Here is a 19882-nt window from a genome sequence, read left to right as displayed (position 1 = left end):
GAGCAGGATAGAGATTGATACGATACGAGGCAGCTGGTTTTAATGTTGAGTCAGTGTTAATCTAAGAAGAATGCAGAATATTGAGGTATTTAGTAATTAAATGTCCATACTCTATTTTATAGATAGATAGTTTACATGAAACCCAACTGAACAGTGCTGGAGAAGGAACATTTTTATAATAATTAAAAATTTGATACTAAAACACTAAATGATTGGGCAATCAAATGACACGAAGCCAAGAATACCTACCTGGAAAATTCCCTAAGAATGCAGTTAAGAAAGCAGGAGAGCAATGATGGTCCTTTTTTGTATTCTTTTCAAAGGTGGCCTGTATACACAGTTATTTAAGTAATTAAAACCCACCAGGATAAGACTGTACCTTGAGATGTGTATTTATCATTGAGCTCGCTCGCGGAGTTTGTCTGTGAATCCCAGTTGTCCTGCATTCTCGTTTAGACTCTTAGCACATGATCCATTATGGAGATAAAAAGTGAGAATAAGTCAAAATGTCAGCAATCAGAGTCACTCCACGGTTTCCTTAAACACTAATGTTGAAGTAAAGGCAAAAGAGAGGCGGTGTATCTTGCCCCAACACGCTGAAACCTCCCTCTGACGCGTTCTCGCACCACTCCCCCAAGCACAGTGTGAACCCAACTGCAAGTCTGTGGTTTATGAAATCCTGTATGTGGTGGTGGTCACTCCATGTCCAGGGGTCTGTTTGCATGTAAGAACTCGCTGTGGTTTCTGTTTTCACGTATAGACGTTAAGGATGTCGTCCAGAAGATCTCATGAGTGAATGATTCATTAAAGTAAATACACATATTTCTTCATAGCTTACCTGGCTCAGGTTAAAGGTACGAGCAGAGGGAGCCAAGGTTTGCTCTGACGTTCCTGTAATGTATTAATCAGTTAAAGAAAGAAAAACAGAAAATTACAAATCTTTTCAGAGAGATTTGACAAAGTGTTTGTCAAGTTTGATAGCACTGGAATTTACCTCTAACATTTCCTGCAGCAATGACTGATACTCACATGAAACATTCATTTCCAAAAACCCAAAACTAAGACAGAAACAATTAAAAATTAAGCTAAAAAATATTTATTACAGAAATACAAAACTATAATAACTTTGTTCAACAAGCAGTTAATTCTATATAATCAAAAAATTGATCCCTGTTTTCTGGGACACCCTGGTGTTGTCTTTCACTGTGAAGATGATGTAAATATTGTGAATATTGTTATTTGCATTTCATCTAAATATTGTAGCTGTTTCCCCGCGGGTATAACATGACGTGTTCTTTGTGCTCTCCACTGATATTAATCATAGAAATAGCCTTATTTTGGTTTGTTTGAGGTTTGTGGTTAAATAAGTCCCACCCAGTAAAGTAACTCTGTTGATCCGTCCACAGACCTGACATAACACAGCATGTTGAAAGAGTAGGTTTGTCTGTGCAGTCCTCCCTTCTCAGGTTTATTCAGGCCCAGCGATGTGGACCCCAGCTCATAATCCTCCTGCAGACACACCTGTAGAGGAGAGTATAAAGACCCGAGACTCAACTGTGTCAGACACGAAGCTCCGAGGAGTCTCTCCACAGCAGCTCTGCAAAGAAGCTCCACAGCTACCAGACCCACTCTGAAGATGAGTCCCTCTGTCAGCCTGCTGCTGCTGCTCCTGCTCGGCCTCTCTCAGGCTCATCCTCTCATGGAGGAAAGAGGAGGAGGAGAGGGCCAGGTGGAGGAAGACCACACCATCGATATCACCACCAGGATTCTGACCGCAAACAACGGCAGCAATGAGATCCTGCTGGAAGGAGACATCCTGCTTCCAAAAAGCAGAAATGCCATTAAATGCCAGAGTTACCAGAGCTGCCTGTGGCAGAAAGACAACAACGGCCTGGTGACGATTCCCTTCACCATCAGCAGTGAGTACAGCAGCGGGGAAACGCAGCTGATCAGAAATGCCTTGCAGTCCTTCCACAGCCAGACTTGTGTCCGCTTTGTCGACCGTCAGAACCAGAAGGACTACATCAGCATCGAGAGCCAGAACGGATGCTTCTCTCCTCTGGGCAGACAGGGAGGGAAACAGGTCCTGTCTCTCAACAGGCAGGGCTGCGTCTACTTTGGCGTCGTCCAGCACGAGGCCAACCACGCTCTGGGCTTCCAGCACGAGCAGACCAGGAGCGACCGCGACTACTACGTCAGGATCAACTGGGAGAACATCGACCCACAGATGGCCTACAACTTCGACAAGCAGGACACCAACAACCTCAACACTCCCTACGACTACTCCTCCGTAATGCACTATGAAAGAACAGCCTTCTCCATCAATGGCAGGGAAACCATCACCCCCATCCCCAACCCCAACGTCCAGATTGGCCAGAGGCAGGGCATGTCCTACTGGGACATCAGGAGGATCAACCTGCTGTACGGCTGCTGAAAACACACGTTAGCTTGTCTGATTTGAAGTGGTCATTGATGGCAAACTGTTTTCCAATTATCACTTAAAAGTTACTAACGCTTATTTTGTTTTCAGTTTCTGTGAAGTGAAAGTTAATGACCTCAGTCATGTTAATTATGCGTGAAATAAGTTTGTCAAATATAAAAAATAAAGTGCATTAAAATAGTTTGCTGAATATGGTTGGCTTGATTTCGTGAGTGGTATTTACATTGAGGTTCGTAGTTTATTTTGTAGTTTTGCTCTGTACACCGACACAGTGGTGCAACAATTAAGATTGATCAAAGTGCAAACGTTCAGCTTTAAGTCAAAGAGGTTTTACAAAGTAATGGCTTAACTGTTTAACAGCTGCATCCAATTTTATACACATTCCCCCATTTTCAGAGAGTCAAAATTACATAGACAAGCTAGAATATGGATCATAAGGACTGTATTTAATACTTGGCTGACAAACATTTACACTCAATGACAGCCTAAATCTAGAACCCAGAGTCCATGGACATCACCTAATTGTGAGTTTCTATCCTTAAGATGTCCTGGTAGACCTTCACAGCAATCACCTTCTATTGTTGCTTGCTTGCCGTTCTCTCGGCATTCACTTTTGTATTTAATAACTGGAAAACTTGCTTCCAAAAATATGAGTTTTAGTGTGCATCATATTTGCTGCATTTGACATCTTTGTGCTAGAAATTGCTTCATATATTGTGCAATTATGTCTAAGATCATATAATACTTTAAAGAAATCTTCCTTATTTTACAGAGGCTCCTATTCTTGCACCAATGAAGACTTTGATTCCTCAGAACAGGCTGAAGAATATGCCATTTCTTTGCCTTGAGGAATTCTTGGGTTGCTTTTTATTTGACAACCTCTTTAGCCATTTTTTCTTCAAAGCGCCATTCAATCACTTTTGCAGCATATGGCTGAATCAGAGCAGAGAGTATAGGCCTGTGTACTCCTCAATTCATCCTGCTACTTCTATTAGCAAATACATAATCAATAAACATTAAATAGTTGGTTCTTGGCAGCCATGGCATCACTCCATCACGTCTGATAGATGATGCAGCTGTTTTTCTCCTCCTCCTCCGTAGTTCTTTCCTCCCATCATTCTGGTAACGGTTCATCCCAGTTTTATCCGCCCATTTTTTTTCTTTTACGTGTTTTCCGGTCAAGTCTAATGACCTTCTTGTTCTTGAGTGTAACTAGTGGTTTGCACCTTGTTGTAAATTTGCCGTATTTTCATTCATGAAGACGTCTCTCGATTGCAGACTTTGCCTGCCTCCTCGGGGGCGTTCCTGACTCGGTTCCATGCTGTGTGAGTTTTTCTTAACCATGGAAATAATTCTGTCATTTTGTGCTCTGGCTCTGAAAGGTTATTTAGCCCACTGATAACTTCCATCATTTGTGCTGACATCTTTTTAGACCTCATAAATAAAAATTATATGAAAGCTATAAAATACTAATACAACACTTTAAATCAGCTTGAGATATTATGCATGTTGCATTTGAAACAACAAGGGAGCAGGCCTCGCCTGACCACTAAACTGTGTGTCACTTAGCAGTTCAATTAATATAGGACCTCTGAAAATGAGGTACTATGTATAAAAACTGATTAATTCCTAAACATTTGGTTACATTTTTTTTGTTGACCCTGTTGAATTAAAGCTAAAAGTCAGTGCTTCAATGACAACTTGACTGTTTTAAAGTCCGCTGTGGTGTACAGAGGCAAAACTACAAAAATTGCCTCTGTGTCCAATAACTTTTGGACCCGAGTGTCTCTGCCTTCATTTCCTCCTGCGTTTTTGCAGGTTTTTTTCACACGTTCACTGCAGCGCTGCACATTTCCATAAGTTACTCCACAGAGAAGCACGTGAGAACACAAGTGTCGATCACAGTCAGATCCAACATTGGCTGGTCTTTAACCAGCTCCCTCCCTAAGAACAAAGTTAGTATGATTTTGGTGTTTTCATATGAAGATAGCGCAGGCAGCAGTCACCACTAGTGAGCGGGTGTTTTGTATGCAGTCTCCATCCATGTAGCTCCCTGCACTAAACCAAGCTGAATATATATATAATAGTGAATCTGTATCACAGTAGCCAGTCTCTGTTTTATGCTTCACATGAGAAATAGGAACTTGGCACCCTGTCTCAGTCCAGTCCCCTCCAACTCCTCCTGGTATTCATGTCTGAAAACTGACTTTGTTCAGCCTTTCATTCAATTTCTTTTCAATATTATTATAATTAAATTGTGCCTTCTACTATTCTTTATTTCTTTCGTATTTAAAGTGTTACAATGGCAAACAGCAATACTAAATATGCTACTGGTTTCAATTAATAAGATCAGCGTATGTGTAACGTACACTTGTCTACCAGGTGCAGACTACCTGTTGTATGACCAGGGATGGAGAAGCTGGCTAAAGGATTGGTGGAGGTAAATGCAGAGGAGCTAAAATGGCTTATTTCAGACAGTAGCATGGCCTAGTAAAGCTAAATAGGGATTATTTTGAACTGTGAATCATGCAAATTACTTTAGTAAAGCACAAGAATAAAAATATAGAGCTGAGAATAAAAGAGAATAAAGGCTTCCTTTAAAATTCATTCTTCTTTTCTGTTTGTTTCTTCGTGTTTTTTTTATGTTATTTAGTTTTATATTATTTAATGTGGCCTTTATTGGCCAGTTGACAAACTAGAAAGAAGCCCACACGTCAGTCATGAAGTTAAAAGGACACCCAAAAGATCTGACAGCGTCACCGACTAGTTTAGCTCACATTGTTTAAGATCGCTCATTATTATTTGCCTAACCCTTACAGTGTATCTCAGATATCAAGAAAGGGAATGATGGATTTCTGGTTCAACACCTTCAGATTTTTCTGATGGTCATTTATGAAAGCAGATATATTTTGAAAATTCCATAAATGTGTCTTGAATTTCTGTAAATGCTTTTGCTCTTGACTTTGACTGTTTGCCTGCATGCCACCAAAACCTGCTCAAATATGATTTATCAGTAGCACTACAAACTAAATTACTTATGCTGCTAATAAAATATAAATATTTGTTTATAGATATTATGGTCAGACTGATGGATTTGGATAAGTGTGTCAATGAGAAGAAAAACACAACAGCCAGATGAAGAACAGAGAAAAGATTACTTTTAGATATGCATTATCTGACTGTCCAAAATAAAAGTGAAAATAAAGGTGGTTGCAAATGGAGAATTTGAGGACTTTTTAGTTGTAGAAGTTTCTGATGTGTAGTTAAACAAGTCCCACCCAGTAAAGTAACCGTGTTGATCCGTCCACAGACCTGACATAACACAGCATGTTGAAAGAGTAGGTTTGTCTGTGCAGTCCTCCCTTCTCAGGTTTATTCAGGCCCAGCGATGTGGACCCCAGCCCATAATCCTCCTGCAGACACACCTGTAGAGGAGAGTATAAAGACCCGAGACTCAACTGTGTCAGACACGAAGCTCCGAGGAGTCTCTCCACAGCAGCTCTGCAAAGAAGCTCCACAGCTACCAGACCCACTCTGAAGATGAGTCCCTCTGTCAGCCTGCTGCTGCTGCTCCTGCTCGGCCTCTCTCAGGCTCATCCTCTCATGGAGGAAAGAGGAGGAGGGGAGGGCCAGGTGGAGGAAGACCACACCATCGATATCACCACCAGGATTCTGACCGCAAACAACGGCAGCAATGAGATCCTGCTGGAAGGAGACATCCTGCTTCCAAAAAGCAGAAATGCCATTAAATGCCAGAGTTACCAGAGCTGCCTGTGGCAGAAAGACAACAACGGCCTGGTGACGATTCCCTTCACCATCAGCAGTGAGTACAGCAGCGGGGAAACGCAGCTGATCAGAAATGCCTTGCAGTCCTTCCACAGCCAGACTTGTGTCCGCTTTGTCGACCGTCAGAACCAGAAGGACTACATCAGCATCGAGAGCCAGAACGGATGCTTCTCTCCTCTGGGCAGACAGGGAGGGAAACAGGTCCTGTCTCTCAACAGGCAGGGCTGCGTCTACTTTGGCGTCGTCCAGCACGAGGCCAACCACGCTCTGGGCTTCCAGCACGAGCAGACCAGGAGCGACCGCGACTACTACGTCAGGATCAACTGGGAGAACATCGACCCACAGATGGCCTACAACTTCGACAAGCAGGACACCAACAACCTCAACACTCCCTACGACTACTCCTCCGTAATGCACTATGAAAGAACAGCCTTCTCCATCAATGGCAGGGAAACCATCACCCCCATCCCCAACCCCAACGTCCAGATTGGCCAGAGGCAGGGCATGTCCTACTGGGACATCAGGAGGATCAACCTGCTGTACGGCTGCTGAAAACACACGTTAGCTTGTCTGATTTGAAGTTTTCATTTGTTCCCAAAAGTTCTTCCACTTATGTGTTCACAAGTGTTTTATAGGGAGATAATGAGCTGTAAGGTCAAACACATAAATAAAATAAGACTAAACGTTAGTGGAGCCTCTTTGTTTCATGTTTGTTTGTTTCTTCAATTTCACTGATAAAATATTACAGGGCGTTAATGAGCCCTATTATGTCAACTGATGATGATGCTACGAAGTGTTTTCAATGGGAGAAATGTTTCGACACTCATCCAAGTGACTAGTCTCAGCTAAATTCCCCAACCTTAGAAACAAAACATTTGCATAATGACTAAAAGTAGCACATCATTACCTCCAGTAACTTTCAAAACTACTGATATTTATTTAGAATATTTTCTCAGATTGATCTTTGTGAGCAAACACTTTAATATTTACTTGCTTCAAAAACATGTCTATTAGACCCCATTCCTCTAATACTCCAATCTTAAATATGATTAATATCTCAGTTATTAGGCTATGTAACACAAACTCTTAAGATGGAAGTAATTACTGCATTACTCAAAACACCACTTGAATAAGCTGTCATGGTTAACTATAGGCTCATTTCCAACCTTTCTTTTATCAGAAAACAATCCTTGAAAGAGTAGTTGTCAAACAGCTAACAGATCATCTGCAGAGGAATGGCTTATTTGAAGAGTTTCAGTCAGGTTTCAGAGCTCATCACAGCACAGAAACAGCTTTAGTGAAGGTTACAAATGATCTTCTTATGGCCTCTGACAGTGGACTCATCTCTGTGCTTGTCCTGCTAGACCTCAGTGCAGCGTTCGATACTGTCGACCATAATATCCTATTAGAGCGATTAGAACACGCTGTAGGTATTACAGGTACTGCACTGCAGTGGTTTGTATCATATCTATCTAATAGACTCCAATTTGTACATGTAAATGGAGAGTCCTCTTCACACACTGAGGTTAATTATGGAGTTCCACAGGGTTCAGTGCTAGGACCAATTCTGTTTACATTATACATGCTTCCCTTAGGCAGTATCATTAGAAGACATAGCATACATTTTCACTGCTATGCTGATGACACCCAGCTCTATCTATCCATGAAGCCAGATAACACACACCAATTAGTTAAACTGCAGGAATGTCTTAAAGACATAAAGACCTGGATGGCCGCTAACTTTCTGCTTCTTAATTCAAATCAAACTGAGGTTATTGTACTCGGCCCTGAAAATCTTAGAAATATGGTATCTAACCAGATTCTTACTCTGGATGGCATTACCTTGGCCTCCAGTAACACTGTGAGGAACCTTGGAGTCATTTTTGACCAGGACATGTCCTTCAATGCACATATTAAACAAATAATAAGTCTGCTTTCTCACATTTAAAAAATATCTCTAAAATTAGAAGCATCCTCTCTGATGATAAACTAGTTCATGCATTTATTACATCTAGGCTGGACTGCTCTAACTTGTTATTAACAGGACGTCCTAAAAACTCTGGCTGCAGCATTGTGGATCAACTGAAGGCTTCACAGAGTCCTGACAGGGACTAGAATAAGAAAAGCATATTTCTCCAATACTGACTTCTCTTCATTGGCTCCATGTTAAATCCAGAATTCAATTTAAAGTCCTTCTCTTCACATACAAGGACTTGAATAAACAGACCCCATCTGACCTTAAAGACCTCATAGTACCATAACACCCCAATAGATCACTTCACTCTCACACTGTAAGGATTACTTGTGGTTCCAACAGTATTTCAAAGTAAAATGGGAGGCAGAGCCTTCAGCTTTCAGGCCCCTCTTCTGTGGAACTGTCACGGTTCTGGGTCTGTTGGACCCAGTATTTTGAGTTATGGTTTGGTTTAATTTTGAATGATGGATTGTTTTCTTATTCTCTTGTGATGGTGATGATTATTAGAGTTTCATGTTTCTGTTATCCATGTTTTAGGAATTGTGGTTTCATGTATAGTTCAGTTCCATGTGTCATGTTCTGTCTGTCTCTGTGTTGAGTCCGTGTCTTTGAGTAGTGTTTCATGTTTCCTGTTTTATTGTGAAAGTCTTTGTCTTATGTTAGTGTGTGCTGCTTTGTTTCCCCTGTCTCGTTAGTCCTGATCTCTCCCAGCTGTGTCTCCCTCCTGTTGCCCATTCCCTCATTACTACCCTGTGTATATAAGCCCTGTGTTTTCCCGTGCTCGGTGTCGCGTCGTACCATCAGATTGTGCCTGTGTGTTTCCGTGTCAGTGCTTCAGTTATTCAGTATTCAGTACCATTGCTCAGTTTATGTTTCGTTTTCATGCCAGCAATAAAGCTGAGGTTTTAAGTTACAATTCTGTGTTTGAGTCCTGCACTTGGATCCTCCTCCCCGCCTGCCCGCACACAGAGCCCTGACAGGAACCAGTTCCCAGTTTGGAATTGTAAGAAAGACATCCTTTCTACTGTTAACATCAAGCTATAAACTTTCCTTTACAATAAAGCATGTAGTTTGAATTTACTTGAATTGAACTGGATTCAACTGGGTGTGTGGCTTTACCACCTTGAGCATGCTTGATCTTGCCTGAGCTTGTCCTCTCTTGAAAGCTAAGCATTGTTGGGCCTGTTTACGTTTGGATGGGAGCCTAGGAGGGCTAATCTCCAGCCATCTCACAACCCTGATAAGGATAAGTGGGAGAGAATCAATGGATGAATTAATCTGACAGGAAAAGCCTCTCGTGTTTCAGAAAATATCTGACCACAAGAAGGTAACCATTGCTGAGCAAGATCCTTAAAGCCATGGAAATTCACTAGCTGGAACCACATCTACATTTAGATTTGACAGCATTTCTAGTAGATGATGGAAAATGATGTGAGCATGAATTAAAGCCAAGTTTGGGGGAAGGCCTCAAAGTGGACTGACAGCAGCTCCCAGCACAGGAGGCTCCCAATGTAGTAATGAGATGTGGCTTGACTGGAAATGGGAAGGAGGGAGGGTGGGGCAAATGAGAACAGATTGTAATGCAGGGGGTCATACATAGATGAAGAACCAGAATGGGAGTGTATGAAGTGTTGTCTCACTCCTGAAATTCTGATAAATTATCGCCAAGAAGAGATCTGTTAGAGGAGCACTGAATTCTCAACAAAGTGATTTGGTTTAGCATTTATTTTGGTAGAATGCTTTGTGCTACCAGTTTGTATTTAACTCCAAAAAAATGACCTTAGTTTTAGTTGTAGAAGTTTCTGATGTGTAGTTAAACAAGTCCCACCCAGTAAAGTAACTGTGTTGATCCGTCCACAGACCTGACATAACACAGCATGTTGAAAGAGTAGGTTTGTCTGTGCAGTCCTCCCTTCTCAGGTTTATTCAGGCCCAGCGATGTGGACCCCAGCCCATAATCCTCCTGCAGACACACCTGTAGAGGAGAGTATAAAGACCCGAGACTCAACTGTGTCAGACACGAAGCTCCGAGGAGTCTCTCCACAGCAGCTCTGCAAAGAAGCTCCACAGCTACCAGACCCACTCTGAAGATGAGTCCCTCTGTCAGCCTGCTGCTGCTGCTCCTGCTCGGCCTCTCTCAGGCTCATCCTCTCATGGAGGAAAGAGGAGGAGGAGAGGGCCAGGTGGAGGAAGACCACACCATCGATATCACCACCAGGATTCTGACCGCAAACAACGGCAGCAATGAGATCCTGCTGGAAGGAGACATCCTGCTTCCAAAAAGCAGAAATGCCATTAAATGCCAGAGTTACCAGAGCTGCCTGTGGCAGAAAGACAACAACGGCCTGGTGACGATTCCCTTCACCATCAGCAGTGAGTACAGCAGCGGGGAAACGCAGCTGATCAGAAATGCCTTGCAGTCCTTCCACAGCCAGACTTGTGTCCGCTTTGTCGACCGTCAGAACCAGAAGGACTACATCAGCATCGAGAGCCAGAACGGATGCTTCTCTCCTCTGGGCAGACAGGGAGGGAAGCAGGTCCTGTCTCTCAACAGGCAGGGCTGCGTCTACTTTGGCGTCGTCCAGCACGAGGCCAACCACGCTCTGGGCTTCCAGCACGAGCAGACCAGGAGCGACCGCGACTACTACGTCAGGATCAACTGGGAGAACATCGACCCACAGATGGCCTACAACTTCGACAAGCAGGACACCAACAACCTCAACACTCCCTACGACTACTCCTCCGTAATGCACTATGAAAGAACAGCCTTCTCCATCAATGGCAGGGAAACCATCACCCCCATCCCCAACCCCAACGTCCAGATTGGCCAGAGGCAGGGCATGTCCTACTGGGACATCAGGAGGATCAACCTGCTGTACGGCTGCTGAAAACACACGTTAGCTTGTCTGATTTGAAGTGGTCATTGATGGCAAACTGTTTTCCAATTATCACTTAAAAGTTACTGACGCTTATTTTGTTTTCAGTTTCTGTGAAGTGAAAGTTAATGACCTCAGTCATGTTAATTATGCGTGAAATAAGTTTGTCAAATATAAAAAATAAAGTGCATTAAAATAGTTTGCTGAATATGGTTGGCTTGATTTCGTGAGTGGTATTTACATTGAGGTTCGTAGTTTATTTTGTAGTTTTGCTCTGTACACCGACACAGTGGTGCAACAATTAAGATTGATCAAAGTGCAAACGTTCAGCTTTAAGTCAAAGAGGTTTTACAAAGTAATGGCTTAACTGTTTAACAGCTGCATCCAATTTTATACACATTCCCCCATTTTCAGAGAGTCAAAGTTACATAGACAAGCTAGAATATGGATCATAAGGACTGTATTTAATACTTGGCTGACAAACATTTACACTCAATGACAGCCTAAATCTAGAACCCAGAGTCCATGGACATCACCTAATTGTGAGTTTCTATCCTTAAGATGTCCTGGTAGACCTTCACAGCAATCACCTTCTATTGTTGCTTGCTTGCCGTTCTCTCGGCATTCACTTTTGTATTTAATAACTGGAAAACTTGCTTCCAAAAATATGAGTTTTAGTGTGCATCACATTTGCTGCATTTGACATCTTTGTGCAAGAAATTGCTTCATATATTGTGCAATTATGTCTAAGATCATATAATACTTTAAAGAAATCTTCCTTATTTTACAGAGGCTCCTATTCTTGCACCAATGAAGACTTTGATTCCTCAGAACAGGCTGAAGAATATGCCATTTCTTTGCCTTGAGGAATTCTTGGGTTGCTTTTTATTTGACAACCTCTTTAGCCATTTTTTCTTCAAAGCGCCATTCAATCACTTTTGCAGCATATGGCTGAATCAGAGCAGAGAGTATAGGCCTGTGTACTCCTCAATTCATCCTGCTACTTCTATTAGCAAATACATAATCAATAAACATTAAATAGTTGGTTCTTGGCAGCCATGGCATCACTCCATCACGTCTGATAGATGATGCAGCTGTTTTTCTCCTCCTCCTCCGTAGTTCTTTCCTCCCATCATTCTGGTAACGGTTCATCCCAGTTTTATCCGCCCATTTTTTTTCTTTTACGTGTTTTCCGGTCAAGTCTAATGACCTTCTTGTTCTTGAGTGTAACTAGTGGTTTGCACCTTGTTGTAAATTTGCCGTATTTTCATTCATGAAGACGTCTCTCGATTGCAGACTTTGCCTGCCTCCTCGGGGGCGTTCCTGACTCGGTTCCATGCTGTGTGAGTTTTTCTTAACCATGGAAATAATTCTGTCATTTTGTGCTCTGGCTCTGAAAGGTTATTTAGCCCACTGATAACTTCCATCATTTGTGCTGACATCTTTTTAGACCTCATAAATAAAAATTATATGAAAGCTATAAAATACTAATACAACACTTTAAATCAGCTTGAGATATTATGCATGTTGCATTTGAAACAACAAGGGAGCAGGCCTCGCCTGACCACTAAACTGTGTGTCACTTAGCAGTTCAATTAATATAGGACCTCTGAAAATGAGGTACTATGTATAAAAACTGATTAATTCCTAAACATTTGGTTACATTTTTTTTGTTGACCCTGTTGAATTAAAGCTAAAAGTCAGTGCTTCAATGACAACTTGACTGTTTTAAAGTCCGCTGTGGTGTACAGAGGCAAAACTACAAAAATTGCCTCTGTGTCCAATAACTTTTGGACCCGAGTGTCTCTGCCTTCATTTCCTCCTGCGTTTTTGCAGGTTTTTTTCACACGTTCACTGCAGCGCTGCACAATTCCATAAGTTACTCCACAGAGAAGCACGTGAGAACACAAGTGTCGATCACAGTCAGATCCAACATTGGCTGGTCTTTAACCAGCTCCCTCCCTAAGAACAAAGTTAGTATGATTTTGGTGTTTTCATATGAAGATAGCGCAGGCAGCAGTCACCACTAGTGAGCGGGTGTTTTGTATGCAGTCTCCATCCATGTAGCTCCCTGCACTAAACCAAGCTGAATATATATAATAGTGAATCTGTATCACAGTAGCCAGTCTCTGTTTTATGCTTCACATGAGAAATAGGAACTTGGCACCCTGTCTCAGTCCAGTCCCCTCCAACTCCTCCTGGTATTCATGTCTGAAAACTGACTTTGTTCAGCCTTTCATTCTATGTCTTTTCAATATTATTATAATTAAAGTGTGCTTTCTACTATTCTTTATTTCTTTCGTATTTAAAGTGTTACAATGGCAAACAGCAATACTAAATATGCTACTGGTTTCAATTAATAAGATCAACGTATGTGTAACGTACACTTGTCTACCAGGTGCAGACTACCTGTTGTATGACCAGGGATGGAGAAGCTGGCTAAAGGATTGGTGGAGGTAAATGCAGAGGAGCTAAAATGGCTTATTTCAGACAGTAGCATGGCCTAGTAAAGCTAAATAGGGATTATTTTGAACTGTGAATCATGCAAATTACTTTAGTAAAGCGCAAGAATAAAAACATGGAGCTGAGAATAAAAGAGAATAAAGGCTTCCTTTAAAATTCATTCTTCTTTTCTGTTTGTTTCTTCGTGTTTTTTTTATGTTATTTAGTTTTATATTATTTAATGTGGCCTTTATTGGCCAGTTGACAAACTAGAAAGAAGCCCACACGTCAGTCATGAAGTTAAAAGGACACCCAAAAGATCTGACAGCGTCACCGACTAGTTTAGCTCACATTGTTTAAGATCGCTCATTATTATTTGCCTAACCCTTACAGTGTATCTCAGATATCAAGAAAGGGAATGATGGATTTCTGGTTCAACACCTTCAGATTTTTCTGATGGTCATTTATGAAAGCAGATATATTTTGAAAATTCCATAAATGTGTCTTGAATTTCTGTAAATGCTTTTGCTCTTGACTTTGACTGTTTGCCTGCATGCCACCAAAACCTGCTCAAATATGATTTATCAGTAGCACTACAAACTAAATTACTTATGCTGCTAATAAAATATAAATATTTGTTTATAGATATTATGGTCAGACTGATGGATTTGGATAAGTGTGTCAATGAGAAGAAAAACACAACAGCCAGATGAAGAACAGAGAAAAGATTACTTTTAGATATGCATTATCTGACTGTCCAAAATAAAAGTGAAAATAAAGGTGGTTGCAAATGGAGAATTTGAGGACTTTTTAGTTGTAGAAGTTTCTGATGTGTAGTTAAACAAGTCCCACCCAGTAAAGTAACCGTGTTGATCCGTCCACAGACCTGACATAACACAGCATGTTGAAAGAGTAGGTTTGTCTGTGCAGTCCTCCCTTCTCAGGTTTATTCAGGCCCAGCGATGTGGACCCCAGCCCATAATCCTCCTGCAGACACACCTGTAGAGGAGAGTATAAAGACCCGAGACTCAACTGTGTCAGACACGAAGCTCCGAGGAGTCTCTCCACAGCAGCTCTGCAAAGAAGCTCCACAGCTACCAGACCCACTCTGAAGATGAGTCCCTCTGTCAGCCTGCTGCTGCTGCTCCTGCTCGGCCTCTCTCAGGCTCATCCTCTCATGGAGGAAAGAGGAGGAGGAGAGGGCCAGGTGGAGGAAGACCACACCATCGATATCACCACCAGGATTCTGACCGCAAACAACGGCAGCAATGAGATCCTGCTGGAAGGAGACATCCTGCTTCCAAAAAGCAGAAATGCCATTAAATGCCAGAGTTACCAGAGCTGCCTGTGGCAGAAAGACAACAACGGCCTGGTGACGATTCCCTTCACCATCAGCAGTGAGTACAGCAGCGGGGAAACGCAGCTGATCAGAAATGCCTTGCAGTCCTTCCACAGCCAGACTTGTGTCCGCTTTGTCGACCGTCAGAACCAGAAGGACTACATCAGCATCGAGAGCCAGAACGGATGCTTCTCTCCTCTGGGCAGACAGGGAGGGAAACAGGTCCTGTCTCTCAACAGGCAGGGCTGCGTCTACTTTGGCGTCGTCCAGCACGAGGCCAACCACGCTCTGGGCTTCCAGCACGAGCAGACCAGGAGCGACCGCGACTACTACGTCAGGATCAACTGGGAGAACATCGACCCACAGATGGCCTACAACTTCGACAAGCAGGACACCAACAACCTCAACACTCCCTACGACTACTCCTCCGTAATGCACTATGAAAGAACAGCCTTCTCCATCAATGGCAGGGAAACCATCACCCCCATCCCCAACCCCAACGTCCAGATTGGCCAGAGGCAGGGCATGTCCTACTGGGACATCAGGAGGATCAACCTGCTGTACGGCTGCTGAAAACACACGTTAGCTTGTCTGATTTGAAGTTTTCATTTGTTCCTAAAAGTTCTTCCACTTATGTGTTCACAAGTGTTTTATAGGGAGATAATGAGCTGTAAGGTCAAACACATAAATAAAGTGCATTAAAATGGTACGCTGGATATTAGTGATTCATTTCCTCGCCAATACTTATGTTTCATTCTTTATGATTTGACTTTTCTAACCTCATTATACCTTTCATCCTTTCTACTTTTTCTTCCACCAATCCGTATCTACAGTCAGGCTTGTGGAAATGTCCTCCTCAATGCATCGCTATTCAAAAAACTATATAATGCAAATACAGTGTGATAATATGCACAGAGAACTCTCGTGTTAATTATACATGAAAATAATACATTTTAATACTCCTTCAATACTCCTTTCCACTCCCTAACTGGTTTACTTTTGTGAAGGTCAAATCAAAGGTTGCGAGACTTCTTCTTTAGCTGCACAACTCAGCAAACATATACACATGTAGGAGGGCTGAAAACTAATAAATGCATTTTCTCAAGTTGAATCTTTTGTTAAATAATAAGCAGCTAGTTTGAAAACTCACCTGAATGAACAACAGCTGTGCAGGAAAAAAAAACTAATGTCAAAAAATTATAACTGATCTTCATCAGGCATTAAAAATAAATCATAAATAAAAATATCCAGTAATATATTAAAGATACACTCCTAAGACCTAAATGTGTTTCACTACTGCCACTACAGCTAACAGGAACCCAAGTGCACATCAAACATCCTTTTTCTCTTCTGACAGGATGAATTTTTGAAGAGATAATTAAAATCATAAACCACGTGCATATTAACAGCTCTTTCAATGAAACACTTCTTATATTTTGTGAATTTAGGTAAACATTTGTTTAATGACTTTCAGACCATAAAAAGACCAAAAATACATTTTATTTGAAGTCCCATTGGCCTATTTTGTTAAATAAAAGAAAAAGTTTAAACCAAAAAAGGAAGAGAGCAAATTTTGTTTTAAAACATGTTCAGGTATCACATTTAAAGGAAATAATTTGAATTTAATATGATTAGGAGAAATTTGCATTTTTCTTTTTTTAATTCAACAGGGAACGTGATACTGAGCACAAGTAAAAGTATAACATACATTTCTAACATTAGTCTGCAGCATCAGTCAAGGATTCAGGTTGATGGAATGACTACATTTTCTAACTAAATACATATAAATAAAGAAACCCAAAACCTGATTGAAAGGAGTGGAGCAAATCCAGGCAGTGACTGGCTTCCAGCTATATTCTTATTTGTATTAAAGGAGCAAACTAACAAGTAGGCACAGGCAAGCTATTACACTGAAGCAAACAAACATTCTGAGTGTTTTTAATAGCTGAAACTAAACAGCAGCGGCAATAATTCACCCTCAAAGGCTTCAGTGTGACAGCTGAACAGTGTCTGACAGGAAGAGCTTCCCCTGTTTCAGACAATATCTGGCTGCCAGGTTTTACTCTACCTGCCTCAAGAAAGGCGACGGCTACAGAGGGAGGTCGTCACCACCGTGGAAGGCAGGGGTCTGTGCAAAGAACATCGCACGTGAGACTCCTGAGCCTCCAGGAGCCACGCCTTTTCATTCTTTGAGTTGCTTTCTGCAGCCTTGTTGTACCCACAGGCAACAGGCTCAGCCAGGGGCAGCTTCACAAGGCTGCACAGGAGGAGAACATCGAAGGATCAATCACATGTCTAAGTATCATCTTGGCTGTTGGGTTTCATTGTGAGCAACTTGCACAACACCTGGGTGTTTTTATTATTCAGTTTTATTTCAAAACATTTAGCACATTGAAATATAGATTATTTCCAAATACTGTTAAAATTCCTAACTTAAAACCAAGGCTGGATTTCCCTGCAGATAAGCCTGAATCATACTGAAATATAACAACGACAAAGGCTGGAAACGCATAACGCATAACTACACTGAACAATTTTTCTTTCAAAAATCCTTCCCTCGGTGGAATCTCCTGCCTACTAAACTAGGCAGTCCAAGTGTCTCTGCTAATGAACGACAAATGTTTTTAATCCTTGCAGCAGGTCAGTTCCACCTTCTCGTTTGCAGGGCTCACCACACAGGGTCCAAATCATCTCTTCTATTTTCAAAGGCTTTGAGTATCGCTGGTGTGTCCATCTGCGAGGAGTTTCAACGTTTCACGGGTTCATTTCTTCCCCATGATGAAGCTGGGCGCTTCTGCGTCATCCTCAGCTTCTCTTTCGTCTTCCTCGTCTTCATCCTTGCTTTCGTCCTCCTCCTCGCTCTCGGAGCTCTTGTCGTCTCCCTCCTTCTTGCTTTTAGTTTCAAGTTTAGCTTTCTTCGCCAGGAGCTTCTTCTGCTTCATCTTCTCTCGCTTCTTCCGCCGCTTCGCTGTCTTCTCTTCGGCGGCCTGTTTGTTCCGCTCCAGTTTTTCCAGGTACTCCTCGTCCTTAGTTTGCTTCGCTGATATCTTGTCCAGAAAGTCCTGTCTCTGGTACTCTCTGCGGCGGAGGTGGCGATAAACGTGGAACTCTCCGCTGCCTGCACCCGCGCTGGAGCCCATCACGTCCCGGACGAACTCCGGCGGGGCTCGCGGGTTCCATTCTTTGGGTCGGTCTGGGATAGGAGCGAGCTTATCTGGGTTTCGCATCAACTTCTCCAGTTTCAGACGCTGTTCCTCCGCCTGTGTTTTGGCGATAATGAGAGGCTGAGCCTCCTTCCCTCCAGGTTTCCCCGGTTTGTTATTCTTCTGTGTGGGCGCCGCCATCTTTCAAACAGTTACCCTCTTCTTCCTGTGAGTGTAAAATGCTCCGGAAGTCCTTATCGGCTTCTGTGACCTGAAAAAAACACTTTTTATTATAATATTTTATTTTATCAAAGAAAACATGCCCTATACATATACATGCCATGTGAATGCCATATTATTCTTATTTTTATTGTAACATCGTTACTATTATATTTTCTAAGTTACATACTAACTTTAAACGTCTTACGTTCGCCGGTGTTGAATGACGTGTGACGCTACCATTAGCAAATCAGACTCGATTTATTTTGTGGGCGAAGCTGTCCAATCACCGTTCACGTAAACGCCCCTCATCGTAACAGTGAGGCGACAGTATTTTGACTGGCTGGTTTTACTCCGACTCTCTCACAGTTAGGTTGGCCCGTCTGTAGGACATTTCTTCTCCTTTTGTAACGAGATAACTGAACACAAACCATGAACAATTTATTCCGATCCGCTGCTCGGTGTCTGCGCTCGGGTTCGGCTGTCTATGTGCCCAGACAAACCGACGGCCGCTCGCAGTGGGCCTCAGTCCGGCTCCTGTGCTCGGCGGCGGATCTCCAGAAAAACCTCGGTGAGATGGTGAAGAAGGACAAAGTGGTGGTGTTTATGAAAGGGACGCCGGCGCAGCCCATGTGCGGCTTCAGTAACGCTGTGGTTCAGATCCTCCGGATGCACGGCGTGGACAACTACGCTGCGTACAACGTGTTGGAGGACCAGGACCTCAGACAAGGTCAGTAACCCGGAGTCGGCCTGACAGCAACAGGTTGTCACCTCTCAGGTGAACGTGTACTGTTTTGGTTACTTTCTAACCGGCAGAAAAAGCGTCACATGCTGGGTGCAGCTCATTTAAACATCCTTGAAGTGTCGGGTTCCCTCAGAGTCGTGTGTGAACTACTTAACCTGATTATTACCTCATTCAAAGCAGCCGTGCCATTCGGTTAGGATAGCTGTCAACGGCACTCTGGCCAGTTTTTATCAGTGTTGTGCAGCAGCACCAAAGGGCGGGGTAAGCCGAACGTTAGCATCGGTATCAAAGTCCCGGGCTCTGTCAGGACTGACTCGATCCCCAGTGTTCCAATAATGACACGACACATGTCGGAGAGCAGGGAAGATGACATCAGCAATATGTGCTCCTGTTGTGGGAGTCCTGTCTAAGTGTCCCGCACTTTTCAGACTTTAACCACATGTTTAGAGTAAAATACCTGATAATGGCCAATTGGATCAATTTATATATTGTTATATAGTCCTGAATATTGTATTTTACAGCCACGTCTGGACACTAACAAACATATAATACTGATATTAAAGGGCTTAAAAGAGCGGGGGAGGGGGGGGGTGGTTAAGAGAAGAGGCTCTTCCACAGTGTGTTTTCTCCTGGCTTCCTCCCCTCACCCCCCAACCACTCACAGATGGCCGCCCCCTCACTGAACCTGGTTGTGCCTTCCTGTTAAAAGGGAGTTTATCCTTCCCTCTTTCATCAATGGTTTGCTCATAAGGGTCGTCTGATTGTTGGGATTTTTCTCTCCATTATTGTAGGGTCTTTACTTTACAGTATAAAGTGCCTCGAGGCCACTGTTGTTGTGCTAAATGAATAAATCTGAATTGGGTTGGAGAGGTGACACTTTGCTGTGTGTGTGAGTGTGGAGATTTGTGCTTTTGCTA

The 19882-nt window shown here is 42.6% G+C and overlaps 5 protein-coding genes and 1 non-coding gene across 8 annotated transcripts in view; 4 read left to right on the top strand and 2 right to left on the bottom strand.

Annotated features, from left to right (window-relative positions):
* Window positions 1-1440: 1440 nt before the first annotated feature.
* Window positions 1441-2539, top strand: LOC134642938 (high choriolytic enzyme 1-like). Its single transcript, XM_063495035.1, has one exon. It carries the CDS (start codon window positions 1637-1639, stop codon window positions 2432-2434), a length of 798 nt encoding a protein of 265 aa, XP_063351105.1. The 5' UTR covers window positions 1441-1636; the 3' UTR covers window positions 2435-2539.
* Window positions 2540-5652: 3113 nt separating this feature from the next.
* LOC134642953 (high choriolytic enzyme 1-like) lies at window positions 5653-11103 on the top strand. 2 transcript variants are annotated; one of them, XM_063495065.1, is made up of 3 exons: window positions 5653-6139; window positions 10173-10188; window positions 10374-11103. In XM_063495065.1, exons 1-3 carry the CDS (start codon window positions 5981-5983, stop codon window positions 11087-11089), a joined length of 891 nt encoding a protein of 296 aa, XP_063351135.1. In that variant the 5' UTR covers window positions 5653-5980; the 3' UTR covers window positions 11090-11103. The 2 variants fall into 2 exon arrangements, with proteins under 2 accessions (XP_063351135.1, XP_063351134.1); XM_063495064.1 differs by lacking the exon at window positions 5653-6139 and having other exon boundaries at window positions 10120-11103.
* A 3202-nt stretch (window positions 11104-14305) lies between these two features.
* On the top strand, window positions 14306-15434 carry LOC134642915 (high choriolytic enzyme 1-like). The gene has a single exon (XM_063495000.1). It carries the CDS (start codon window positions 14634-14636, stop codon window positions 15429-15431), a length of 798 nt encoding a protein of 265 aa, XP_063351070.1. The 5' UTR covers window positions 14306-14633; the 3' UTR covers window positions 15432-15434.
* A 938-nt stretch (window positions 15435-16372) lies between these two features.
* On the bottom strand, window positions 16373-19206 carry prkrip1 (PRKR interacting protein 1). 2 transcript variants are annotated; one of them, XM_063495463.1, is made up of 2 exons: window positions 19132-19206; window positions 16373-18272 (listed from the first exon to the last, which is right to left on the bottom strand). In XM_063495463.1, the coding sequence occupies exon 2, from the start codon at window positions 18200-18202 to the stop codon at window positions 17621-17623; it is 582 nt and encodes a 193-aa protein (XP_063351533.1). In that variant the 5' UTR covers window positions 18203-18272; window positions 19132-19206; the 3' UTR covers window positions 16373-17620. The 2 variants fall into 2 exon arrangements, with proteins under 2 accessions (XP_063351533.1, XP_063351534.1); XM_063495464.1 differs by lacking the exon at window positions 19132-19206 and adding an exon at window positions 18429-18523.
* LOC134643929 (small Cajal body-specific RNA 13) lies at window positions 16847-17122 on the bottom strand. The gene has a single exon (XR_010096439.1). It is a non-coding gene; the product is annotated as a small Cajal body-specific RNA 13 (non-coding RNA).
* The window catches only part of glrx5 (glutaredoxin 5 homolog (S. cerevisiae)), a 2800-nt gene continuing 1456 nt past the window's right edge, over window positions 18539-19882 (top strand). The window contains exon 1 of the mRNA XM_063495465.1: window positions 18539-18950. Coding sequence (XP_063351535.1) covers window positions 18653-18950 — 298 coding nt within the window. The 5' untranslated portion in view covers window positions 18539-18652. The remainder of the gene's footprint in view (window positions 18951-19882) is intronic.

Source organism: Pelmatolapia mariae, linkage group LG15 (assembly GCF_036321145.2).
Source record: "Pelmatolapia mariae isolate MD_Pm_ZW linkage group LG15, Pm_UMD_F_2, whole genome shotgun sequence".
Lineage (NCBI taxonomy): Eukaryota > Metazoa > Chordata > Actinopteri > Cichliformes > Cichlidae > Pelmatolapia > Pelmatolapia mariae.
The sequence above is the reverse complement of the archived record's forward strand: the minus strand, read 5'-3'. Positions and strand labels throughout refer to the sequence as shown.